Below are 27,954 nucleotides of genomic sequence, written 5' to 3'. Positions count from 1 at the left end.
CTCTGTTTCTTTTGTTCTATAAAAGTGGTATCTTAGCCAGGTGCCTTATCTTTACGCTGTGGTCTGAATTTTATCGCGGGGTCGGCTTCTGGGATGTAGACCTAAACGCTGTGTATTGACCATAAGATTACGCTCTGCCGGCGCCTTGATGTAGGCAGCTAAGCTGTGTATAATGATTCTCTACCACGCAATAAAACATGATTGATTCTAAAAGGAAAATTTTGAATAATATCTGCGTTGTACACAGATTATACATTTGTTCTCTTCGTTTTTGTATTGATGTGTGGTGCACCTGTGCTTATGTTTTAAATTGTTATGATCCCATGAGGATTTGCACTGTGATGGTGGGTGCGTTTCAGTGTGCACACAAACCCCAAGAAGTATAGAGGGGTCAGAATATTAGAGGGATAGCAGTTCAGGTGCTGTGGTTCTGAGGGTTCCACTGTCAGGCTTTTCGTGTATCCACAAAATACCACTCCACCACAAAAATGCCATTCCACATAATTACACTCTGACACAAAATCCCACTCCACAAAATTACATTGCACTCTATAGCACATAATTACTATCCACATACTTCCATTACATACTATGCCACATAATTCCACTACACAAATCCACGCCATACAATTCCATCACACACAATTCCACAGTCACATAAATCCACTCTACACCACATACATTTGCTCCAATCAAAAACACATGGGTAAAAGACATTCTCATTTACACCGCCAATACCTCTAACTCTCACCACTGCGAGACCAATTTGCATTGCAAATGCTTGTTAAATATATTCTTACTTTACTCAAGTAAATAAAAGGATCCTCTGTAGACTCCCACTGTCACTGCTTGGAGGGGTTCACATGCTCCAACGCACTCTGACCTGTCAAACCAGCCGTTCCTGTACATTTGCGCATAGTCCCAGTGCGACCCTCGAGGTATGCTGCGCAGCTGGAAGGGAGCGAAAAGGGGTTTTATGGTCACACGCACGGCTTTCTGAACACTCAGGGCCGTCAGTGAAAGCCTATTGCTATGGGTGGCGCGGAAGAAGATTCCAAAATGGGCATCGGTCTGACAGGTAAATGAAACCAGCAGATACCCTCTGCGAGCGACCCCCGCTTAGCTTAACTCTTCCCCCACTCTCAGAGATGGGTTTGCGCGCAGCCGCGATAGTGCTCTAAGGGCGAGTCGAGATCTGGGGAAATGTTAACACCTGTGTGTCATGGCGAATCGCGCTGCACCTGTGTATATGAAACATTGGCGCCAGGGGACATCGAAGAAAGTACTCGCATGATCGACAGACTACATGTCACGGGCTACCCTGTTCTTTCACTCTGGTGTGCGTTCCCGTACCATTTGCACGCTGCCTTGGACCGGAAAGTCGCTTAGAATATGAATATTTCAAAGGTAATCTAAATATTGTGTCATTTAAAAAAACGCTTTTTTGCTATAGCTGACTTTTTATTTGCCATAGCTTTTTACTGTTGAAACCCCTCGACAAAAGGTCTCTACTACAGACTATATTTTTTTGAAAATATAGGAGTTTATTAATTTGCAAGCCCCGTGCGGCGCCGTTATGTCACTTTTTTTCCCCAATATTAACATTGAAGCGCCGGCGACGCAAGGGGCTTGTAAATAAGCTCCATAATTGTTTACGTTTTTAAACAATTACATCACAGGAAATAGAAAAGTTCATTGTAATCTACTCATTATATTGTGTTCTTGCCAATATACTCCTTATTAAGCACAGTTCTGTACAGCAACTCACGTAAATGACTTCATGATATGTACAGCATTCTGACATAAACATGGACTAATACGAGATATTTAAAACTATAAGGGGGTCAATGGAATATGTGGCAACAGGGGTTCCAAATTATGTGGCAGGTTGTCAAGATTGTGTAACAAGACAAATAATGCTGCACTTTCTTTAATAGTATTCACTAGTATGGCATGTCAACATAGTATTGTCTGGGCAAAGAGTCCACCCCATTAGTAGCAGTTTCGCACCTGAATGAAGCAGTCCGCTTGACAAACTACCCTTTCCAAAGTGTCTGCTTCTGAGACGCATCATATGCTGCTACATTTAATCCGTTTTACCAATGAAAGCATTGTTCAGGATGGATTAATTAGCATTTGTGACAAATTCATAATTACGCCGAAAATCCAGCAGCAGCTAATTTGCATTAGTCCAGTGGCACTGACTATAAATAAGCATATCATTTGTATCGAATGGGCGCTGGTGCAAATGATTTGCCACACAATTGTTTGGTTTTAAGGAGAAATAAGTGATGTAATTGCAGTAAAATGTCGTTTTATCTGCAAATAATCACAAATATCTCAATGTCTCAGACATTTGCCATTGGATTTTTCACCTCCATATCAAATAAAAACTATGGGGTATATGTACAAGCCCCTATTGCCATGGGACCGTCACTTTTTGTGACGTTCCCGTGGCGATATGGGCCTTGCCTTATGCACAAGGCAGCGTCAAGCCACTTACTATGGCTTAACGCTGCCTTGTACATAAGGCACCCTTTCATACTATGGTTAGCGTGAAAGGGGCGTGCAGTGGTTGTTGTGGTGGGTGTTCCACCGCAACACCCATTGTATTTGACGCTGCCCCCTATGTACAAGGATGGCGTACATAGGAGGCAGTGCCAAAATTAACACCAGGACAATCCTGGTCTTAAGTTGGCAAAACGAGGAGAAATGCATTATTTCTCCTCGTTTTTGCTTTTTCCATGTGTGTGGCCTTGTGCAGCACACATGGAAAAAGTAAAATGCCAAGGTTTGTTTATGTACAGGAACGTGTCCCTTCCTGTACATAAACAAACCTTTAAAAAAAAATGCCATTTTGTAACTTCCATGTGTGCTGCATGAAGCAGCACACATGAAAGTTACAAAATGGCAGTTTAGTATTGTTTATGTGCAGGAAGGGACACCTTCCTACACATAACCAATCCTCCCCTGAACACAGACCACCCTTGCACTCTGGTGCAAGGGTGCCTGCGTTGGCCCTAAGTTGTTAAACTTAGGGCCATCGCAGGGGGAAACCCAATGCTGCACCACATTCTTGTAAATATGGAGCAGCCTTGTGTTTCAGAAGTGGCGGAGCATGTCGTTAAGCCAAGAAGGCTAACAACACTCTCCGCCACTTCCTTGTAAACATGCCCCTCAGTATAACCCCTTTAGAACAAGCATCCAGCAGGGGTTGACTTGTAGTTATTCCTAAAAGGATTTTGCCCGGATGGCAGTGCAGACAAAGGTTTAGGGTTGACTCCTGCTTGTGATAACAACCCTTTTTGTTAACATTACTAAAGATGCACGTCTCTGATGTATGGTAAAGCTGACCTTGTACCGGAAATTCCTGCTTGAGATTTTGATGATTCTGCACCTCTTCTCGAGACCATTTTGATATTCCTTCTTCGTATGGCTTTTAGGATATCTTATACGTGTAAACATGGGTATTCATCGTCTCTATAGTCCCCCTGCAAGGTGGAATTTTGTTGACTCTTTCCAAACTGTAACACAAAATCTGAGTGGCTGATATGAATGGCACTCAATGCCACAGCATTTGGATGGCAGCATGTTTTGTGGGTTAGACTATAAGGTCACCTTTGGAGTTCAGTTAAGCACTGTGCACAAGGAAGAGGGCAAACGTTTGGACATGGGGCAGTATTATATCTTTCCATATTGTTTACCATGCATTACAAATCCATAAAACATACAGTAAAATATGAAAGCTAGCTCATAGTGACAGTAATAGCAAAATACACATTCCAACATTTAAAAATAATCAAATGACTACAGTTATTAAACACAATCACACCATAAAATCAGCAATACAGCACATTTCTTATTATATTCAGGTTTTTTCAATTCCTTTTCTTGACAATTCTTTATCCAATATTTAAGATTCCAATTTAATAAAGTAATATCCAGCGGCTGGAAAAAAAATGAAGCAAAGCCCACAAATATGTGTAGTCCTCCTTCTTTAGACTCGAGCAGGGACATAGGTAATTCTCCTAGCCACTTATGGATAAGCCAAGTGACCTGTAAGAATTTGGCCATGCCAACCATGATCACTTCTCTAGTTTAAGTAAGTAGGTAAAACTTTATTGTTAGATTAATTAAAATAGTTACAATATAAAATACAGTGATAAATACATTTCATTAAAACAATAAAAACTTCTTGGTGTGTGGCATCGGAAGGGTCTAAATGCTCGGAAGTCAGTGTCCTGGCTGTAAAATTGAGTCCTATTTTGAGCAAGTAAGCAAGAGGTGGCATAAACATGTATGAGAAGTTTGGCACTTAGCTCTACCAAAGACAATTAGGATTCATGTTGTCTGGGTGGAAAAAGTGCTTTGTGCAAGGGAGAACCATGTGCAAATGGTGACTGGAGTATGAGTACTGTGAGCAAGCCGGGGATTCAAGTCCAGTGCAGTGTTTAGTGGGCATAGTGCTTTGGCCCTATCCATGGTGGAGACCAAAGAACACTGCTGAGTGCGCTGTGCAGACTGGTAAAGTGTTTTCTTCAAGGCCTGGTCAACTCCCTGTAGATATTTTACTGTTTGTGAGATTGCTCGAGGGTCCCCAGAGTTTAAACATGCTCTTATGGCTTGGCTGCAGGAGACGACCCCAGCCTGATTCCAGAAGGTCCTGAGACAGCAGTGATGCAGATTTAAACTAGACCTGAAGAGGCAGACAGTGTGAATTGCGTCTTGTTTTGGTTGGCCGGACAACCTACAGGGAGCTTCTCCTGCTGCCCTTAGCCTGCATGCGCATTGGTAGGGAGGACCCCAATGTGATGTTTTCAGAAGGTTCCCATGATCCTGCTGCTGAAGTTTTTGCACAAATATGGTTGTGGTTTGAGCACTGTGTAACTATTTAGCACCATCCATGCATGGTTGCAGTACTCGAGAGTAGCCTTGTCCTCTAGCGACAAGATTAGTTTTGATATTTTTCTAGTTGTCCTTTGAAACAACTCAATAGTGGGCATTGGGGACCAAAGCTGAGCTAATACAAGATGATCGATGGAATCTGTGAGGTATTTTATAGCTGCTGAGTAGGGTTTGTTGATTTCAAGTCAGATGTTGTGATTTATGGTATTCCTTTCAGTGGACTGGAACCTATAGCACATGTTCAGGAATGCTGAGCTTCTAGCTATTGTTTGTTTGGATAGACCAAGTTCCAGCCTGATATGTGCGGCCAAGATGTATCTGGGTAGGTGAAATGTTTCCCTGTAGATTTTAATGACAGTATTGTCCAGAGTGGTTAAGGCCCTCCCTAGAAAGGCTTCACTTCCATACGCCAGATTTGGGACTATCTTCGCCCCACCTATTCCCAAAATGGGGCTGTACGATATCCCATTCAGGTTCCTGAAAAGTACAGAGACCTGCTGCCAGGGCAAGCCCTTCCCTCTTTATTTCCTTCCTATACAGTTTGAAGTTTCCTTTATTGTCGAATGTTAGACCGAGATATTTGTATTCGGTGACTTCTTCAACCTTAGTGGAGTCGAGGAACCAGCTGATTTTACAGGCCATTTTTTTGCAGCAAATTATTATTTTTGTTTTCTTGGTGTTGCTAGTCAGGCCATTTCTTAACAAGTAGTCATGGGTGGCATTCAGAAGGGGCTGCATCCCCACCTTGGTCCTGCTGAACAAAACCAAGTCATTGGCTTACAGAAAGTTTGTAAGAAGGATAGTGCCAAACTTCAGAGCTTGAGAATTAACCAAAGCCAAGGATGAGGAGCGGTCTGCCAAGAATACATTAAAAAGCATTGGTGCCACGACACACCCCTGCTTAAGGCCCTAGGATGTTGGGATAGCCCTGGAAAGGTTAGCTCCGTTGGCCCGCTTTATTCTGACCCAAGTGTCAGTATATAGGTTTTCAGTTGCTCTTAAAAGCATTGGAGGGGCATCCCAGTTCTTTAACTTGCTTCAGAGCAGATCTCGTGAGACACCATCGAAGGCTGATTTCTAACAGGGCCGGACTGGCCATAGCCGGCACCGGTCAAGCCGGTTTTGGGCCCCTGGGGTCCGTTTTTGTTACAGGGCCATTTTTGCAGCATAGCTGCAAAATCGGCCCTATAACAAAATCGTCCGAAAACCGGCCCTGGCAAAGAGCTCGGCGGCACGGGGGGTGAGGGCGGCCGAGCACTTTGCCAGGGCCGGTTGTTGTTCCCAGTCCGGCCCTGCTTTCTAATCCATGTAACATAGATAAAGTGGTTCCCTAGTTATTTGTGAGGCTTTAGACAGCACGGTCAGTGACACGATTTTTGTCAGAGTCCCAGTTTTATTGATGAACTCTGTCTGATCGATTCGGATGATTGAAGTGACTTTAGCCCAGTTTAGGAGCTGTTCCAATAGAACGCCTGCAAAGTACTTTGCCACATTATCAATGAGAGCTATCATTCAGTCGTTTTTGGGTTTTGACTTGTTGCCCTTTTAGATTGGTGAGATGATAGACCCTTTCCAGGAGGCTGGATTGTGGCACCTGACAGAGCATTGATGAATGAAGGGGCCATATACCAGACCCATTTTGCTGGGTTGGTCTTATAGATGGCCTGGAGGATTCCGTTCATGCCAGCAGTGCCTGTAAGAATGCCTTTAGTTATCTGTTGTTTACCGTGTCCTCATCTAGGGTTCACTCCTCCTCTGCGACAATGGGCGGCGGTGGATCTGGGGTGTAGTGTCCTGAGAGATGGGGCACGAGGGCACTAGGACCTCGGAGGAGGTCAGAGTGCCGGACAGGTCACCGGACACCAGTTCCGGTCAGGGGGGAAACAGGACACACACACAGGAAGCAGGGGACGAGGCAGGACGTGCAGCATGCTGGCTGCACATCACACACAATAAAGAATCGACAACTTACTTGGTGTCGCTGTGATTACTGTGACCGACGCGACGCGACAACTGGCGACGAGGCGGGATCGAAATCCACGCGTCGCGGCGACTGTCGGAGCCCACCCGGTCGCGGAAAGAAGATCGGAGCCAGGAGCCCACCCTGGTCCGAAGTGCCCAGCAAGAAAAGAACATCGTTGCGGGAGTCCACCCCGGCGCTGCTAAGAGAAGTAAGAGCAGCGCGAGACTGAAACTGATCAAGCAACTGAAGGAAAGATTAAAATCCCTCTCGCGCGTGAGTTTCAACAAACTCTCGCGAGAGGTGGCAGCCATTTTGAAGTCAGGCGAATTGAGCCAATCAGCGTCCAAGATAGACGGCGGCCATTTTGAAAGGTCAGGCAAAGTCCCGAACAGCGCGAAATCGCGCGAGAGTGCGGCGGCCATTTTGAAGTCAGGCAATTTGGGCCAATAGCAGCACAGGAAGGCCGGGAGGCCATTTTAAGGTCAAGCAAAAAGGAAAATTGACAAAAAAAGGTCTAAATAAAAGAGAAACGACAAGAAAAAGGTGCCAAAGAAGGAAAATAGCACCAGAGGGACAAGAAGGAAGTAAAAAGGAACTAATAAATAAATTAGCAAAATAACAGAAAGGAAGGATATGGGTGACGAAGAGACAAGGAGCACACAAGCTGTGTTCCGCAGGCCACTGCCATTCAACATATCGGAACCGCAAGCAGGCATCAGATGGGAGAGATGGCTACGACAATTTGAACGATACATGCGCGCAACAGACGTCGTAGAGAGCAAACAACTAGATTTGCTGGTCAACCTTGCGGGAGACGAAATAGAAGACCTAATGATGACACTACCGAGTGAAAAAACGGCAGATTATAAAGGCGCGAAAGTGTGCCTCACGGAGAAATTCGACCCCCAACGCAACATTGATTTCGAAAGATACACGTTCCACACAGCATGCCAGCAACCAGAAGAGAGCATGGACGACTTCGCGACAAGGTTGCGGAAGTTGGTGACGTACTGCGAATTTGATAAGTTTGACAATGAAGAAGCAATACGAACGCGCCTCATCGTAGGGTGTTTGTCGGTAGAGTTCAGAGCACGCATCCTAAAGGAACCAACGACACTTGAAAAAATACTGACGATGGCCCGCACAGAAGCACGGGCCACGGACCATGCCAAACAGATACAAATTGGCAAAGAAAAAGGAACAGCGATGGCGCATCGGATGACGGAATATTTCAAAAGGAACGACAACAGGGAGCAACAACATCCCAGGAAACAAGCGGTCACATGTTACAGATGCGGCCTTGACTTCCCACACGTTGGCACCTGCCCAGCAATGGGCCAGAAATGCAGAAAATGCAACGGGAACAACCACTTCGCAAGCACCTGCATGAGCCGGCAATTTAGGAATGAGAGGGGACGAACAGCTAGACCAAGGACAACAGGCACCAGGCATGCCAGACACATGGAGACAGAAGAGAGAGGATCGTCGGATGAGTCGGACGGACAGACGACGGCTGGGAGAGAAGCACGGCTATACCTCATGTCCGACACACCAAAGGAAGGAAGACAGCAGGAACACATCCAGCTGGTGGAGAAAGAGCAAATAAAAAAGACGGCCACAGTAGACATCGACGTCGGGCGCCACAGAACAAAATTTGTGCTAGACAGTGGTGCCACATGCAACATAATGTGCATGTCAGAATACATGAAGATGAGAACAAAGCCAAAGTTATCGCCATCAAAAGTAGATGTGTTCACGTGGGGTTCAAAGACACCCGTAGAAAACATGGGCAAGTTCACTGAAACATTAACATATCAGGACATGACATATCAAGAAGAAATACACGTCCTGAAAGGGGACATCCCTGCACCCTGCCTGCTGAGCAACGTCACGGCACAAGTCATGGGACTATTGGCTATGACATATCACATGACAGAAAAAGAGAACATACTGCAAGAATACCCAGAAATACTGCAAGGACTGGGGAAGCTAAAAGACAAACAGGTTACCCTACACATCAACGAAGCAGTGAGACCAGTGGCACAGCATCACAGGAGAGTGCCAATTCACCTACAACCGCAAGTGGAAGAAGAAATAAACAACTTACTGCAGCAAGACATAATTGAGCCTGCAGACGGGCCGACACCGTGGGTATCACCGATTGTGGCAGTCCCGAAGAAAAATACGTCCAAAATACGGATCTGTGTGGACATGAGAATACCGAACACTGCAATATCGAGGGAACGTCATCCAGGACTTCATCTGAATGACATGATCAGCCGGTTGACAGGGGCGTGCCGATTCTCAAAGCTAGATCTGTGCAAAGGGTATCACCAACTAGAGCTGGACCAACAATCAAGGTACATAACGAGATTCTCCACCCACCTAGGACTATTCAGGTACAAACGGCTCAGTTTTGGTATCTCGTCAGCGGCCGAAATATTTCAGGAGACAATAAGACAGGTGATACGACCAGTACATAACAGTTTCAACTACAGCGACGACATCCTAGTGTTTGGGAAATCGGATGGAGAACATGATAGTGCCCTAAGGCAAGTGTGCAAACAACTAAAGCAGGCTGGATTAACACTGAATGGAGAAAAGTGCGAGCTAGGGAGGAGAGAGCTGATCTTCTTCGGACACATATTCTCGGAAAAAGGGATGAGGCCTGATCCCAGCAAAGTGGAGACGCTGAAGAATACAAAGCCACCGTCAGATGTGGCAGAAATAAGATCATTCCTAGGCCTGGCAAGCTACTGTGCCAGATACATACAAGACTTTGCCACGGTGAGCACGCCGCTGAGAGAACTAACGAAACAAGGCCAGAAATTTGTCTGGTCTCAACAATGCAATGAATCGTTCAAAGAGATCAGGAAGGCCGTGATGACTGTGGAGCACCTCGCATACTTCGACCCGCTGCTCTGCACCGAGCTGACGGTCGATGCCAGCCCAGTGGGTTTAGGTGCAATATTAGCACAACACCTGCCGGGAAAGGAGTCACCAAGGAAGATTGTCTCATACGCCAGCAAAAGCCTGACAGACATTGAGAAGGCGTACTCTCAGCCGGAAAAAGAAAGCTTGGCGGTGGTATGGGCATGCGAGCATTACCACATGTTTGTGTACGGGAAGCCGTTCACCATCATCACAGACCACCAAGCACTAGTAACAATTTACGGCAACCCAGCAGCAAAGATGCCGCCCCGCATCGAGCGCTGGGGCATCCGATTAATGGATTACGATTTCAAAATTGTCCACAAACCAGGGAAAGAACATAATCCAGCAGACTACATGTCGCGACATCCCCTGCCGCACGCTGAAAACAAGGCCTCAATGGCAGAGGAATACTTGAACTTCGTGTTAAAGCAAAGCACGCCGGCACCGGTAACTCTAACTGAAATAGAGAGAGAAACGGCAAAAGATGACACTCTTCGAGCGGCCAGAGAAACGATGAGACAGCAAAGGTGGAGGCACGTAAATAACAACTGCGCTTGGAAGGCAGGAGTAAAGAAGGAGGAGATGCTGGCTCTACAGAAAATAAGCGGGGAACTGTCGGAGACCAACAGTGGAATTGTAATGCGGGGCACCAGGATAGTCATTCCAAGCTCACTACGACGACAAGTGGTCAACATTGCACACGAGTCACACAGAGGCATAGTAGCGACGAAGAAGTTGCTGAGAGAAAAAGTGTGGTTCCCTGGATTAGATCGTCTAGTAGAAGATACTATTGCGGCCTGTCACCTCTGTCAAACGACAGGTCCACCTGCAAGACAAGAACCACTACAGATGTCGGAACTGCCAAGGGCTGTATGGACAACAATGGCGGCCGATTTCTATGGACCTCTAGACGCGGGAACGTACCTACTGGTCATCATAGACGAATACTCCAGATTCCCCATTGTGAGATCGGTCCCCTCAACGTCAGCAGCCGCAACATTACCGGTTCTGGACGACATATTTGCAGCATGGGGCTCGCCAGAGACACTGAAAACGGATAATGGTCCTCCGTTCTCAGGAGAGGAATTTCGAAGGTTCATGGCCTACCTTGGAATACAGCACAGAAAGATAACACCACTATGGCCGCAAGCAAATGGCATGGTCGAAAGGTTCATGGGAAATATCAAGAAGGCAGTTCAGAGGGCGAAGTTGTCACAGATTTCCCTGGGCCAAGCACTATGCCAAATACTGAGAGACTACAGAAACACGCCTCATGGGTCTACAGGGAAATGCCCGGCGGAGCTAGTACTAGGGAGAACAAGCAGAACGAGGCTGCACTGCTTGTCTTCCAATGCCACCCTGGGACGGCACAATGTATCTACTATATTTGTTGAGTTATTGAAGTGAGCGGTAAGGAAGGAGGCCCAAGCTTCTTCTGACAGATTTGATCCTGGGTGTGGCGGCGCTTTATCTTTTAGGGTGTTAACAGATCACCAGAAGGCATTTGCGTTGTGGTGCTTTGTTTCCTAGAAGAGCTTGGCCCAGAAGCTGTCTGCAATTTCCCTCTTTCGGGTCCAGACGGCCCTTTTTAGTTCCTTTTTCTTGAGCCTGAGATCAAATGTAAAAGTTTAATTTTGTGAGAGCTGTTGTACTGCTCTCAGGGCTCTGTTGACCTCCCTTTTAAGTGTTTTTATATCTCTGCTCATGCACTTGTTGCAACTTTGTGCTTGATGACCTGTTGATGCTTGAGCTGTGTTGGGGTTGCCTTTTAAGGCATGTTGTTGGAAGAAGTATGTTGTGAACATTCCCCAGTTGATTTTTGGAGAGTTCCTAACGCTGCGAGCCTGCTTGGAGTAGTTTTCAGCTTCCTGTTCCAGAGAGTCTATGTTGGTTTCTGACCATTTTACCCTCCTTAGGACGTGAAGGTAGGTTGATCCAGACGAGTCTGCACTAGTGTCAGATTTCAGGATCCTAAGAGCTATCTTTGGTGTCGCAAGGCCTAGTAGTTGGCACAGTGGGATTATCCATTTCATGCGTGGTGCTCGATAAGCAGCACAGAAGAATAAAAAATGCAAAATAGATTTGGAAGCGTTGTTGCATGCTTGACAAGATTCAATAGATCTTTTTATGTTTTCCCATCTAGAAGTAAACTGTGATAATGGGAGAGTCCCATACCTAAACTTCAGATAAAGCTGCCTTGGGAGAAAGTCTTGAATGGAATCCAGCGAGGCTCCATAAGATCGCATGATCTTATGATCAAGAAAGTGATTTGCGTGGGTTGCCTTGCGGGTGTGTGTTTATTTATGTTGTTGTGTTGTATAAAATGAAACCGTATTGTGGGCTCAGAGCCATATGGCCCGCGTTGTTGATACCTCCTGCCTTAGTGTCTATGCAAAGCCAAGTGCCTCATTGTATGTATGTCATTTGTTATCGTCACTTTAGCGGCCGGCCGGAAGGTTGTAGGCCCATACCTGTATATATTTGAGATTGCAATAAACGGTTTCAAAAAAAAAAAAAAAAAAGAAAGTGATTTGCCAAGCTACCTGACTTGCAATTTGTGATCTTTTCACCCCAAAGATAATCCCTACACCAGCCCTTAATCAATTGTTGTGGGAGCTTGGAGGCCTCTCCTGGGCTGTCCCAGGGAGTTTTGAGGGCTAAAGTGTAGAACAGTTTCTTTAAGTAGGACAACCAAGAGATTCCTAAATGGCCCGTTGCTTTGAAAAGCTCCTTCATTAGCTGCCTCTAAGCTTCTAGCTCAGGGGTTGACCAAAGTCTGTGCCAAAAAAATAGAGGGCTCAACTGAATTGTAAAAGAGATCGGATTCAAGCCCATGTCCTGAAGCATGGGAAGGGTAGAGGTGTTATGTGGGAGGTTAGTAAGACGCCTGAGAAATCTATTCTCAACCAGACTCAACTTGTTAGCACCTGAGTGCTAAAACTAAATTAGCAGAGATTAACACTGAAATTGCAGATAATAGGGAGTACCTAAGGAAGCAAAAAATCTCTAAACTCCAGAAAGATATACAGAAGTTCTCAACAGAAAAAGTATACCCTTACCTAAGAGCTGATTACACAACATCAGCAACAGGTTACTCATCGGATGAAAGTTCGGGCCTCTCTAGACGGGGGCCTCATCAAACAGTAACTCTAGCACAGGCAGTTGGAACAACAACAAAAACGAGACCTTACCAACCTCCAGTGTACCCACCTTACAACATGCCCTCGTACCAGGGACCACAGTTCTGGCAATACCCGATGTACCATCAAGGCCCCCCACCCTTCTTCCAACATGGTACTGAGCCACCTTTTTTAGACAGAGTTTGGAGCAGAGTAAGAGGGCGCAGGAGAGGGCAAAAAAGAGTACAATGGCAGGAACAGCCTGCACGATCAGTGGAAACCAGGAGTCAGACCAGGGGGAAGAGAGATTAATTATCAACCTCTCCCCCAGAGTCCTCACACCGGTCGAAGAGAGGGTACTCCAAAAAGGTTTGGGTTATGTTCCCACACCGAGGACAGATACATTTCGTGACATTTGTGAGGTCCAGAGCTTCTTCCGAAAGATCAGAGTGCAAGCATTTTTTCAGGCTCGTCTGCCACCACCTATGATGACTCTGGTTTACATAGACCATCCACTTTCACACCAAACAGCAGCGTGGTCCCCCATGAAGTACTGACATTTGAGCAGGCAGTATCAAAGAACTAAATAGAAAGACCACTCCTGCTCCTTATCATAATTTATCAGCTAGTGAGACTGCTGCCATCAGAGACTTGGCAAACGATGTGAACATCACCATCAAACAGGCTGATAATGGCGGCACAACTGTAATCATGTCCTTTACAAATTACGATACTGAATGCCGCAGACAGATGAGTGACAGGAGGTGCTATACACCCATCAAAGAAGATCCAACCCCCAGACTATGGTCTTTGCTGCAGAAGTAGAAGGTTGGATTACCAAGAAAGAAGCCACCTTCCTAGTAGCAAAAGAACCTAAAATTCCCTACTTCTACTGCCTACCCAAGATCCACAAGGGGATCAACCCGGTGTCCGGACGCCCCATAGTGTCAGGGATTGGGTCCATCTTGGAACCCCTGTCGCAATTTGTTGACCATTTTGTCCAACCTTTGGTTAAAACCATACCTTCCTTTGTGAAGGATACTACTGATATTCTCCGCCTGCTGGAGGGGGCCCAACATCCAGAAGAAGTGGACCTATTGGTCACCCTGGATGTTGAGGCCGTTTATACTAACATCCCACAGAGAGCAACTCTTGAAGTGATCGAGGATGCACTCAGTAACAGCGAGTGGACCTCACACTCTCCGGTACCCTTTATAGTTGAATGCGCGACTTTGGCTTTAACTGAAAACTTCTTTGAGTATGACACACAACTTTACCACCAAACGCAGGGAACTTCGATGGGCAGTACGTTCGCACCGAGTCTGGCATGCATGTACATGTCAGTTTTTGAGGCTAGAGAAATCAATAATCCGAACAATCCAGTGCTGCTCTGGAGGAGGTTCATCGACTATATTCTGATCCTGTGGAAAGGAGAACGCACGAGATGTGTTGAATTCTGCACATGGATCAACACTCTGAATCCATTTTTTAAATTTACCCACACGATCTCGGAGACAGAGGTCCCTTTCCTTGATCTCCTTATTCGCTTAGATGGAGACCGAATTACGACTACCCTATATCGGAAACCAACCGATAAAAATAGCCTCTTGCTATTCAGCAGTCATCATCCCAGGGCTTTGAGACAAAATCTGCCCTTTGGCCAATTCCTGCGCATCAGAAGAAACTGCAGCTCATTGGTAGACTATCAGAGAGAGTCTTCAACTCTTATGAATGACCTGATCAAACGTGAATACCCTAGACAAGTGGTCTCCCTTGCTCGTAAACGGGCTAGACACAATACCGTGACAGCTTGTTGGAGAACGTGATGAAAGAGCCAGACCACTCAATCAATCAACCACATTCACCCCTGACTCCAATCGAATCAGAAACATCATTCGAACAAATTGGGATATTCTTAGCACAGGGGATTTGAATTTACCAACACAGAGGTTTGCGTTCAAACAAACGAGCAACCTCAAGGATTTGCTTATACACATGAGACCCAAGAAACAACACCACAGCTCACAGAGAACGTTATGGGACCTTCCACCTGTGAGGGGCCATTACCCCTGTGGCTCATGCTCAGTGTGCCCCCAAACCAAGGTCAACAAAGAGTTGACATTCCCTAATGGGGTAGTCTGGAAAATTTTGACACACACCAATTGCAACTCATCCAATTGCATCTACATAATGAGTTGCCCTTGTTGACTCCTTTATATAGGAATGACCACAAGGCAGGTAAAGACACACATTTTGGAGCATAAAAGCAACTTCAGATGTAACAAAACGAACACCAAAATGACAACACACCACCACCAAGAACGACATGCCCCTGATTCATTTCAATGGGGTGTTCTGGAATCACACCCAGTCATGTCAAAAAAATCACTATTTCGCCTTGAACAACGGTGGGTTTTTCGGTTAGCCACTGACAAGAATGGGCTAATCGAGGATATACCTTGGAGTCTAATCACATGATCTTTACATAACTTCCTTTTTCCGCATTTGATGTGAACCCCCAACAAATGGGCTGTTAACTTACATAACCTTTTTTAGATCACAATCCAGTATGTGGTGTCCCTCTATCATTATTAACACACCCAATTAAATACTTAGGGGTAGTCAAGAAATAATACACAGGGTTGGCAGTTATACAGTACATCAGCACCCCTTTGAGAGTTTATTGCACTACACGATAGTCTCAGGGCTCGTCCTATTACACACAATGTTGCCACTATTTTAGGACGATACAATTTTTCTGAATACATCCTTTGACTAATTATTGGCACTGAGTAGATGACGTTACCCGGTTCCCAGAGTTGTGTTCATCATTGTGATTGCTAATCCCCCTGTGGCTAGCCCAACATGGTGTTCTCACAGCGAGGTTAGCGGTGCAGCCTCATCTGACATTGCTTGCCGGTAGTTCCGGAAGTCCCGCCTCCCGCACTCCTCCGGCCGGCTATAAACACACATACGCAAGTGCTTTCAGAAGCAGCCTGGTCCGGTAGAGTGAATGGGTAGGAATACAGGAGGTTCCACACATCGTAACTGTGAGTATATGAGGTAGCACTTTGCTCTTCTATGGCAGTCCATATTTGGGATGTGTTTGACGCGCATGTTTGATGCTCATGACAGTCACTCACCGTGGCTCCTTGCTCCCGAGTCCGTGGGGATTTCCGTATGGCGTGCACCTGAACCAAAGCAACGGGCACCTCATTCATTGTTTATTGGTTCTGGCATTCACCATTTTGGAATTCACCCTTGATATCTCGGAGTACTGCTCCACGCGATAGCTATAGATGTTTTTCTAGTTTATGCAGGGTGGATTGTGGGGATGTGGGACTGCCGCACGGTTTACTGGCCGACAACATCACTGATACTGACTCCGGTTAGTGTTACGTGTGTTTCCGGTAGGTGCGACTGGGGGGCATCCCTCATAATCTACACGTCCTCGCTCTCACTAGACTGGTTGGGAAACCTTCCCCATGACGCGCACACCTTACCCTTTTATGACACCACCGAGGCCCTTGACACGCTGGCCCCTGGGTTTGGCGCGATCAATCGAGTACTAACTGTGGGACCTGGTTCCCCAACTTTATCTTACTCTTATTTACCAGGACACTACACTTTAGTGCTTACCTCTACCGGTACTCAATGCCGCTAACCACTGACCCAACCTGGGTGAGTTCCACAGCTTTGCCACCAATTGTGTCAATTTTTACGTATGCTCTCTTGTTGTTTTATCTTCTGCTTTTTAATGTGTTTTACTGACCCAGTTCACAGTTGATGCATGTCACAGCTCACTTGTGTTCAGCACACGTGCAATACACCATGATTGTTTTATGGTGATTCCTGTACATCGCGTTGTCCTTGATATGATGTTATAATATTGTCACATTGTTTTATTTTGCTGGTCTTGGTGTAGATCAACTGGTACCACACATTTTTTAGGGTGCTGTACGTGTTGTCATTATTTATACTTCATTGAGATCTTGACCACCACCAAAAAAGTGTAGGTAGTATTTAGTCTGGTCCTGAGGAATTGCCATCAATAGATAACAGGCAAGAAACATGTTGACCGTCTTAGCACATACCCTCACAAGAGTGAGAATGTGTGTTTTGTTCTGGTTTTAATCAGGGTAGTGACCACAACTCATTAAAATTGTTCTGAGTGGATCACTAACCCCTGTTTTATCTTTCACATCCCCCTCACATCACCGTCACCTACACTAGCTACATATACATTAGGGCCCTCACCCACATTACATCTAACGGCATTGGGAATAAAGATCTCCGCCAAGAAGGCCCCATCCCGGGCGCCTGCCTTATTGGGTATTGCACCGCCGACCCAATAAGGAGCAAGACCCGATGATGAAGCAAGACACCCGCTTGTTGGGTGTGTGAGGGTCTCCTTTCCAAAAGGAGGATCCTTTTCTCCTGCCCACCCTTAATATCCATACCCTGTTACCACGTGTGTTCTTACCATTACCTGCATCACACTATAGAAACTGCATATCACTTCTAGTAGCACCTAAGTGACCCCAGAACTCCGCGCCCTAAAGAGCGGCACTTTTTGCCTTTTCTATGTAGCATTCTAGGGCTGGCATTCAATGATTATTTTTTCATTTTTTGTTCATCTTAAGAATTGTCCCTGTCTCTTGCTGCAGCTTCAACACACTTTTGGTCACCTCAGCCTTCCAGCTAAAGTTGTGAAACATTATCACCCCAGATAGACAAATTATTTTCATAATTCAAGGGAGGAATTGCAGGCCTGTAGACTAGTTTGGATAGACCTATGTGGATTGACACCATACATTTTGTATTGCTGCCATTCAGCTCAAGACCACAGTCTGCACAGAACATAAAACAATCTAAAATTGCTTTGAGGCCCCCCAGGTGTTTTCATGATGAGAAGCATATCGTCTGCAAATAGCATCTTGGGTATTTTCATACAACAGTTGTAGGGGCATCGTTGTTTCAGAAGTTTAAAACTTTAGACAGATCACTAATGAATAGAGAGAGGAGGGTTGGGGCTAAATTGCAGCCCTCTACATCCTAAATGAGTCAGACGGCTCCCTATTTTTCTGTATCTGACACTTGCGTGGTTGTTTTCATGGAGCCTAATAAGAATGTTTAACATGTGTGCTGGTGCTCCCATACTTCCCAAGACTTCCAACAGCTGGCCTTGAGGAACAATATCAAAGGCAGATTTTAAATCTACGAAGGCAAGGTAAAAGTGCAGTTTCCCAAGTACCACTTTCTTCCAATATATGATGCTAAACCTCAGAATTTGGCCCAAGGTGCTGGTGTTCAGTCTAAATCCAGCTTACAAATCTGAGAGTATAATATTAGCTTTATCCCAATCAGTCAATTTACCTAGAACTTGCCTGCAGAAGATCTTCTGTAGCTCATCTATTAAACGTATTGGTCTTTAATTCCCTGGATCGTCCCTTTGGCCTTTCTTGTAGATTGGGACGATCTTGGCTCCACGCCAGGATTCAGGTATAGGGCCTCCTTCTAAGATTGCCCTTAATCGAATGTTTAAATAAAGTGCCCAAATAGCAGGCTCTGAAGCATAAAGATTAGCTGGGATGCAATCTGGACCGTGAGCCACTTTGATCACTATTGAGAATGAAATAAGCTTTATTTCGATAAAACATATCTTAAAAAGCACATACAAATATGACATACAGAACAAGATTTGTGGGACCAAAGGACAAGCTATGTGAGTACAATGTCGTCATGCTTCCCAAAATAAGCAAGAAGTTAAAAGTACATGTAAACATTATAAATAAGACAATTTAAAAAGAGAATATATACAAACAATAAAAACAATCAGCCTACTTAATTAAGGGCTGCGAGGGCTTTAGTTCTTAAGAGCCAAGACCACCTCAGAAATTTTGATAAAGCACAGACGTGGAGAGATCGCGCATCTGATTTCAAGATGCGCAAAGCTATGTGATGGTCACGTGTACCCAATGTTCTACATAGGGGTTTAAGCCAATAAGATCTTGAGATTTTGTATTTGGGGCACGCAAATAGAACATGTGCAATTGACTCAACTTTGGTCCTACAGAAAGGGCAGAATGGTGATGTCTGGGAAGGTGGTTTCCAGCGTGCGGTCAGCTCGCGGACCGGAAGGGTACCAATCCTAAACTTGAAGTAGAGAGCTCGGTCATACGATTTTTGAATAATGTCAAGATAAGGCTCATAACACACTTCGTCTTTGAGCATAAGGAACTCAGTGGTTCTACTGCCACCATGGGAACTAGAGTTCCTTTTTGCAATCACCCAACTCCAGTATAATTTCTTTAACTCTGCTTTCGGGGGTGAAGTTCTATTTACCCATGCATCTTTAAGGCCGAGGTCGGAAAGCAAGGCCTTCACGTCTTTCAGCCATTTGATTTTGTGCCAAGAAGGCATAGACAGTATTTCGGTTAGGCCTTCCGCATATTTGGCTAGCTCAGGGGTCTGCCAGAGCCGGGCCCAAAGGAGTAAGGGGCGTACTTTTGCCAAGTCTTTCATTGCATGGCACCCTAGATCCATTAGTAAGGGCACTAAAGGAGTGCTCTGTGGAAGTGCCATCAATTCCTTATAGAAACTAGAGTCGGACTTGGCAAGCTCATCAATGTTATTTAAGCCCCATAATTCGGCACCGTAAAGTGCCGAACTCACACCTTTTGCTTTGTATATATCCAAAGCTGGAGCTATTGGCCTAGATGTAGAGGTACGATGTTCCCTAAGGAGGGCACCAGTAACCCTCTTGTGGGTTAGAAGCATCTTTTGTAAATGGGATGACCAGCGCATGGTGTCTGTAATACGAATGCCCAGATAATCTAATTCTTTTACCCGTTCAAGGGTAACCGCATTCAAGACTGGGGGCCTCCCTAATTTTCTAGGTGGATTCAGAATTAGGTATTTTGTTTTAGTAGTGTTTATAATAAGGCCTCTAGCACTACAGAAAGTTTGAAAACTATCAAGGAGGGTTTGTAGACCCATGGGTGATTTGGACAACAGAAGAGTGTCCTCAGCAAACAGGAGAGTTGGAATGCATTCGCCCGCCAGGGATGGTGCGTCAGAAGGAACTTTTTTCAGATGTTCCACTACGCCGTTCACATAAAGTGAAAAAAGGGTAGGGGCAAGAACACATCCCTGGCGGACGCCCCTGTTCACTGGGATTCTCTCTGTTTTCTGGCCCTGAGGGCCCCAGCGCACTTGAGCGTAATTTCCCTCATGGAGTTTTATTAATAGAGCCAGCAAATAAGAAGGAGTATTCATGTTGGCCAGGACGCACCACAAGGTATCACGGGGAACGAGGTCGAATGCTGTTTTAAGGTCTATAAAGGCAAGATAGAGGCTCCCCTTTCCAAGAAGGACAACCTTCCAATAGATGAGAAACAGTCTAAAGACCTGTTCTATGGTGCCTGTCCCTACCCTAAATCCTGCTTGATAGTCTGAGAGGATATTGTTGTCATTCGCCCAGGATAAGATCCTCTCCAAGATCACTTTCCCGGTCACCTTCTGGGATGAGTCAATCAGACTAATTGGGCGATAGTTAGCTGTGTCATCTCTAGCGCCCCTTTTAAAAATGGGAACGATCTCGGCCCCATTCCAAGATTCGGGAACCGGGGCACCGTTATTGATGGCAATAATTAGGGTAGAGAGGAGCTTCCCCCATCTGGATGGATCTAATTTGAGGACGTCACCAGGAATGCCATCCGGGCCAGCTGCCTTCAGGGGGACGATAGACTTGATGGCATAGAGCACTTCCCTATCAGGAAAGGGGTCAACGCTCAGTGCGTCCATAGAAGAGAGCATCCCTTCAGAAGGAGGCGTCCCCGCATCTTCGGGCCGAGAAGAGTAAAGTTTAAGAAAATGCTCGAACCAAGCCGTGCTCGTAATATTACATGTTAAAAATGCATGGGCTGGTCTGTTTTTAGATCTAATTGTGTCCCAGAAGGAGCCAGGGTCTCGATTAAGGGAAGCCTCTCTTAATGCCTGCCAGTACTGTTCTTCCCAAAACTTTTTGGCGTTGGTAACAGTGGTCTTATACTCCTTCCTGGCCATCTGAATCTTGGGTATAATCCTTGTTTTGAGAGCCGCAATTAGGGCAGATTTCTTCTTTCTGCAATCTTGCGTATACCAACTGCCCATAAGAGTACGTTTGGCCTCACCTCTCGGTGGGCCACCTTTGGTGTGTACTCGAAATAGGTTTCCCAGCTTATTTATAGTGTCTTGGAAGACAAATGAAACCTTATCACAAGTAATCTCATGGGTGTTTAGTGGGGTCAGCTCATCTTGTGCTACATGCAATATTGATCTTATCAAGTCGACTTTCTCGTCATCCAACCTCACTTTACGCCATTTGAGGCGCCTCTCACAATTGGCAGGACATACCTCATGAGTTTGCATAGGGCTAGGTGCTGGAGGGGTCAGGGTCCCATGTGCATCTTCCCATAGCGATTTAATACTGAGGGATAGCTGATTGTGGTCACTATCATATGAGGGGATTATTTCCATATCCACCTCATATGCCCAAAGATTAAGATCGAGGAGTATATAGTCGATCCGAGACGTATGGTTTATCCTGTTGTAGGTATGTGTGCCTTGGGGGTCAGAAGGTGTTCTACCGTTTTCCGCTCTTAATCCAAACTCTAGAGTCATAGTGTTCATAAAAACAACTGATTTGGTCCATCTCTTGATAGGAGGCAATGATAGTATTGGGATGCCTCTTTTGGTATCGTCCTCGAGAAGATCAGGGAGATCCAGTGAGGCAAGGGGCTCAAAGGAGCAATTAAAGTCACCTGCTACCAAAATATGGGATGCATGATGGCACTTGCGTAATTCACCCTCAAGGAGTGTAAGTGCAGGTGACAGAGCACCACCATTTAGGCCCCTGGCATAGACATTGAAGATCTCGAAAGACCTCCTTCCCTGGGTTCCCTGTAGGGTGAGCCTCAAGATGTCAGGGGAAACAATGTGGGCCTGCCTAATAGTACACCAAAGGGAAATACTAACCCAGATCAGGAGACCACCCGAGGGGCGACCTCTTCCTGTCAATGGTAAAATGGCCGGTATAAAGAACGTAGTATAACCGACCATATGATAGGGCACTATGCTCCATGTCTCCTGGAAAATACAGATGCTATAAGGCACTATTAAAGAGTTCCAATATGGGAGATCTAATTTGCTGGAGAGGCCGGCTACATTCCAACTTAGAACCCTAAAAGAAGAAGCTTCAATGGCTACATCTTGTGTTATGGAAGGAATAAGAAAATTAGGAATAGCCTGTGGCGAGCTATGTAAGGAGTGCGAGAAAGAATAATTACTATCCTGATGAATTGGGGTGGGCTGTAGGCTACACTGCTGGATATTATGGGGGGAATTCTCGACAAGATCGATAATCACATTAACATCTTCAGTATTTTGGACTCCTAGAAAAAGGTGGGTGCCGTCCCCAGGAAAAGTTCCATGTCAGTAGGGATCATAGCAATCATATGGTTCACAATATCTATTTGGGACAGATGAAAAGTAGGCATTTCCGCTAGGGAACCAGTCTCCCTTAAAATGTTCATCCTGAGACAAATGGGGAAGGGAATGCGAGTGATGGAAATACACAGAGTCTGAATAGAATTGGCTTAAATCTGCACATCCTATGCCATTGGTATTAAAGCCTGATTGACCATGGTTACAGATTAGCTTGGTTACACGGGGGTCCCTAAAGTTTACAATGACACAGTCGCCAGACATTTTCTTTGGTCTGTTACCCACCCAAGAAACCCTTCTAACATGGAGGACATGACCATCCAGATGTCTAGGGAGTGGCCTATTAATATTCAGCCAGTGTGTTGTTTTGTTTTTTAACTCAATGAAAGATTCTGGCTTGCAGCTTTAAGGTGTCGAACTCCTGTTAAGACGGCAACAAAGGGTAGGCACTCCGGTGGAAGATTGATATGGGGTAAATTGTGCTCAGGATAGGTGGCAATGTCTTTCAATTGGTCTTGCACTGGGTCTTTACTAGGTAATTTAGAAAAGTTCTGTGCGGGTTTTACCGCGCGTCCCGGTGCTTCAAGGGGTATGGGACTATGAGTCGAACCAGAGACCAATTTTTTCTTTATAGATAGGGTGCCCCGTTTGGATGTGGATGCTGGGGACTTGGTATCAGAGAAAGTCGCTCCATTCTTTAGTCCTGAACATGAGGCAGCATTTAGCTGCGATGGAGCGGCTTGGGAAGTAGGGTCAATGTTAATAATTTGGGGGGGATCGACAATAGGACGATTATCCTGGCCCATCTTTGAGTATAACTTGATCAAGGATTTAAGAGAAAAGAAATTGTCCAGAGAGGCCTGTTCAAATTTCTCAAGCTTCTCGGACAATGCTCTTACTCTTTCCATCAAGGGTAATATGAGGGATTTGATGAGTGGCTCAAGTTGACCAATAAGAGAAACTTGAGTATCTGGATCTTCTTGCGGTTCAGGGTGTGAGGAGGGCTGGTCTACAGGATTTTTGGGAACCAAATTAGTGGACTGTACAGAGGATGATCTAATCCTCTGTTGGTGAAGTTTGGGAGAGGCTATACGACCTACTTTCTTGTCAAGGTTATGACGCAATTTACTTTTACATTTCTTGGGTGCTTTTGTATGGTCCTCGTTATTACCACTACCCACTCTTTTTCTTTTACTTGGAGCGGATTTTGGGCCTGCTGTAGTAGATGGCTCGGGGGGACAGAAATTTCATGAGAAGGAGTTGTGTTACTAATAGATTCAGGAGCGGCTAGAGAAGTAACCAAAAGAGGGGAATAAGACAGGTCAAGCTGTGTTTGGGAGCCATAGTCTACAGATCTAGCAGGAGTTGCATCCGCACTAATCGGCATATATTGTGTGTTCCCCAATATAATTCCATCTAGTTGAATGTTATCTGGAACAGGGGAAACAGCTGATGCAAATTTGCCCATTGAGGAACGTTTATCTTTAAGCAGGTCGAGGGAAAGTCGGCGTTCTGTGATGGCAATTTCTTTTTCAAGTACGGAACAAGCACGTATTATGAAATGGTCTAGAGTGCCACTCACTGATGCCCCGCCTTTTTCACCTCCCTTACCCGAACAAGTAGACATTGCCACAGAGAGATTATATACATGCAAGTCACAACATGTGATGTAACAAACAGTATGTTACACGTATAGCACACCAAGTCAGTCAGAATGAAAAGCCAAGAGTCACTTTACCGGAAGGTGGCAGAGTCACGGAGCCAAGAGGGGCGGCCCGGCCCGGCCTCCCCTGGCCTCTGACGGCCACCGACGGTCCCGCCCTTGTCCCGGGCTTAACCCGGCGCAACCCGCGCGCGATCCCGCGACGCGGAGTATGTCCTCAAGATTTAAACGCCTCCTGGCGCGAAATCAGTGCTGGCGGTGGCGGCTTCCTGCCGCAAAGGCTCATGGGGCTTGTGGTCCCTCCCTCACTGCGGCCGCGCTGATGGAAAAGAATGCGGCGGCGGGGAGAGACCTTCGGCGACACCTGGAGCTCAGGGCAAAGGCAAGGTAGGGTCCAAAGAGTTTGTGGTTCCGCAAAACAGAAGCGCCCACTCGGCGAGAATGTCCTCAAGATTTAAACGCCTCCTGGCGCGAAATCAGTGCTGGCGGTGGCGGCTTCCTGCCGCAAAGGCTCATGGGGCTTGTGGTCCCTCCCTCACTGCGGCCGCGCTGATGGAAAAGAATGCGGCGGCGGGGAGAGACCTTCGGCGACACCCGGAGCTCAGGGCAAAGGCAAGGTAGGGTCCAAAGAGTTTGTGGTTCCGCAAAACAGAAGCGCCCACTCGGCCGATAATGTCCTCAAGATTTAAACGCCTCCTGGCGCGAAATCAGTGCTGGCGGTGGCGGCTTCCTGCCGCAAAGGCTCATGGGGCTTGTGGTCCCTCCCTCACTGCGGCCGCGCTGATGGAAAAGAATGCGGCGGCGGGCAGAGACCTTTGGCGACACCCGGAGCTCAGGGCAAAGGCAAGGTAGGGTCCAAAGAGTTTGTGGTTCCGCAAAACAGAAGCGCCCACTCGGCCGAGAATGTCCTCAAGATTTAAACGCCTCCTGGCGCGAAATCAGTGCTGGCGGTGGCGGCTTCCTGCAGCAAAGGCTCATGGGGCTTGTGGTCCCTCCCTCACTGCGGCCGCGCTGATGGAAAAGAATGCGGCGGCGGGGAGAGACCTTCGGCGACACCCGGAGGTCAGGGCAAAGGCAAGGTAGGGTCCAAAGAGTTTATAGTTCCGCAAAACAGAAGCGCTGATTTGAGTGCTCTAAGTGAATCTGAGGTAGATAATTCAAGACTGTCTGCTTGGTTTAGGGTACTAATGCAGCCAGGACCAATGAGCCCTCTGTTTCCTTCCTCAACACTGGGTAAAGAGTACAATTTCCCAAACGGGTCTACCCACCTCTGCGGCTATGCATGAAAAGCAACTGGGCTTGCTAAGGAATGACTACCATGTGCTACAATACTCCAAAATGCCTTGGAATCTCCTGATTAGGCTGCTTGCGTCAGATCTGCCAAACCCTCTTCTCTCAGCAAGCTTTGGCTTCTATGCAGATTATGTGGGCCGCAGAGATACCACTCTGGTCTTTGGATTTAAGAAAATCCAAGAGTAAGGATTTTGTTGACCTGCATTGTTCCTTATACCAGGGGTGTGGCTTATATCTACCCTTCATTTCTCTCCTTGGTTCTTTAGAGAGGCTATCCTTCACGTTTTCAAATAGGTCCTCATGGATGTTAATTATTTAGTTAGGGGCTGAGCCTTCATCCAATAGATGGCTCATTTCTTCCAGGGCAACACTTACATTTGAGTATACTTTACTTAAATGGCCTGGGTGTGCCTCCATATATACCCACTTTAGGGCCACTTTGTTGTTTGATAGAACTGCATTGCCCAGGAGGCTAGGTTTAATTATCTCCAGGCTAGGAGTAATCAGACCAGACATTGCTTAGTTCAAAGCATTGTGGTCACTATCCCCTCTTTCTATGAACCTCATGTCTTTCATAGATGACCACCAAATATGCAGGGATAGAAATATATAATCTATTCTGCTTGTGCAGTTAAAACGTATACAAGTGGGGACAGCATCTTGATCTGACATAGTTCTACTATTGCAGGCTCTTAAAACTGCCCTTAGGATGATACCCAATAATTTGAATGCAAAGGTCGAATTTCTAGTTGCCTGGGGGATACCAATTTTTCGATGAGCTTTTGTGCATCTTCCTCATCAGTTAAAGTTGAATCTCCATTAACCAATGGATTGAGCATCACATAGAAATCACTTACAACTACCGTTAATGCTTCAGGGAAAAGATCGCTTAACTCGTCATCTAGGAGCTTGAGAGGTGGTGATTCCGTGTATACACTCTGGGGCATATTGTAAACGTGATAGAGGTAGACACATCTATTATCTTTGCAAAGTGACAGCCACAAAAGTTCAGGAGAAAATCTGAGTAACCTCTTAATTTTACAATTTAACAGGGGGCAGTAATGTAGGCCTGAAGGACAAAGTCTGCTGTTGCTGTGTCCTGAGAAGGAAGTTGACTGTGTGGTTCCGTGAATTCTGAACCCGTTCAATGAAGGTTGTCGTATCGTGATGATTTTGGTGTCAGCGAACCGCGAATGACAAGTGCGGTATGCATGAGTGTTTTCGTCATGCTACACCGATGATTTGACTATGTATTTGACGATCTAGTCTGTACCCTTAGGTTTCATTTTGTGCATACCCGCCATTTTGTGGTTGCCCTCACATAGGCCAATGACTACAGGATGACTGGCCAAGCAAGCCTCTAGGGACGCATACACCTTAGCTTGAGTTCGTGTTGACTTCCATTTGACCTGAGTCAACTGACCCTGTTGCCCGAGGCTAAACTTGTTGAGCCAGGCCCTAGTTAAGCAGCTGGTCAGATAGAGATCAAAGAGCAGGACATTATTGACTCTATGGCACACGCACACACCCCTCTATCTTGCCTCTCATCTGTTTCTGCTCCTTCCTTTTATGGCCTTATGGTCTAATTATTGATTTGGGTTAAGGTCTTTTATGACGGGCCCGTCCGGCCTGTTCGAGCAAGAATGCTGGATTTTTGCCTTGTCATTGGCGATGGGCTGGTTAACTGAAAGTGGGTTTGTCGTTATATGATGCCTCTGTAAATGTCATCCTCTGATCTCTGTTACTGGCTGCAGCTAATAAATATGCTCTTTGATGTCACCAGAAGTATCCCGTGTCTCTGTACTCTAAGACAGGTGAACCCGAAGACTTCGGGCGTGTCCCCTGCACCGCTGGGTTTAAATCCCGGTTCTTCAGTTGGCGCCCAACGTGGGGCGACTTCAGCGGTACCGGTCCAAGCCTGAAGATCGTGAGGAGCTTCGTGTGAAAATTCTGGAGGGAGGCCTACCACTTCATTGACCCCTGTATGTCGTTGTGGTCCGAAAGTCTTTGCTGCGAAGTTCCCCGCATTCCGACGGCTACGAAGGACTGCTGCCCTGACTGTCGCCCTGTCTTGGAGCCCTTTGATGATTTATAAAGCGAGACGATAGACGGGTCTTCTGGCGACGTCATCGATATTTCAGTTAAGTATGAGTGGAGCGTCTCCCAGTCCTTAGTTTGTTTTGGTATCCTTCGGGATCGCTTTGATTTGGTACCTGCAGGCCCCAAAGCCGAGGGACTTGTGTATTCACGAGGCTATCGTTTTGATATTCCCTTGAAGTTTGAAGCTAGACTAGTGAGCGAAGATGCCTGGTCTTAGCAGACTTGGAAAGATATTTTGTTATGGTTGTAAAAAGGATTCCCGATTGGAGGACTTGTGTCCGGTGCCTCCGATCGGAACTCCGACCTATGAGCTCTATTTAAAACACGGCATGGGCCCCATCACGTATAATGATGTATGGATTAGGTACACTAGGAAGGATGGTGTCCTAAAGTGGCCCCAATATGGTAGTTATGACACGGAAATTTTAGATAATTTAGAAGTCAGACTCTTCAAAAAGAAAGCCCGGCCGGCAATGTTCGACTCCTTCCGC

The 27,954-nt window shown here is 46.1% G+C and overlaps 1 protein-coding gene across 2 annotated transcripts in view; it reads left to right on the top strand.

Annotated features, from left to right (window-relative positions):
- The first annotated feature begins 830 nt into the window (after positions 1 to 830).
- The window catches only part of LOC146820763 (MFS-type transporter SLC18B1-like), a 709,940-nt gene continuing 682,816 nt past the window's right edge, over positions 831 to 27,954 (top strand). The window contains exon 1 of one of the 2 annotated variants that reach the window (XM_085611552.1): positions 831 to 1,078. In XM_085611552.1, coding sequence (XP_085467678.1) covers positions 1,033 to 1,078 — 46 coding nt within the window. In that variant the 5' untranslated portion in view covers positions 831 to 1,032. Of the gene's footprint in view, positions 1,079 to 1,302; positions 1,408 to 27,954 lie in introns of those variants that run through there. The other variant, XM_085611553.1, reaches the window with a different exon arrangement.

The sequence above is a fragment of the Triturus cristatus genome, chromosome 6 (genome assembly GCF_964204655.1).
Source record: "Triturus cristatus chromosome 6, aTriCri1.1, whole genome shotgun sequence".
Classification (NCBI taxonomy): Eukaryota; Metazoa; Chordata; class Amphibia; order Caudata; family Salamandridae; genus Triturus; species Triturus cristatus.
This window is presented reverse-complemented; position numbering and strand designations above follow the sequence as displayed.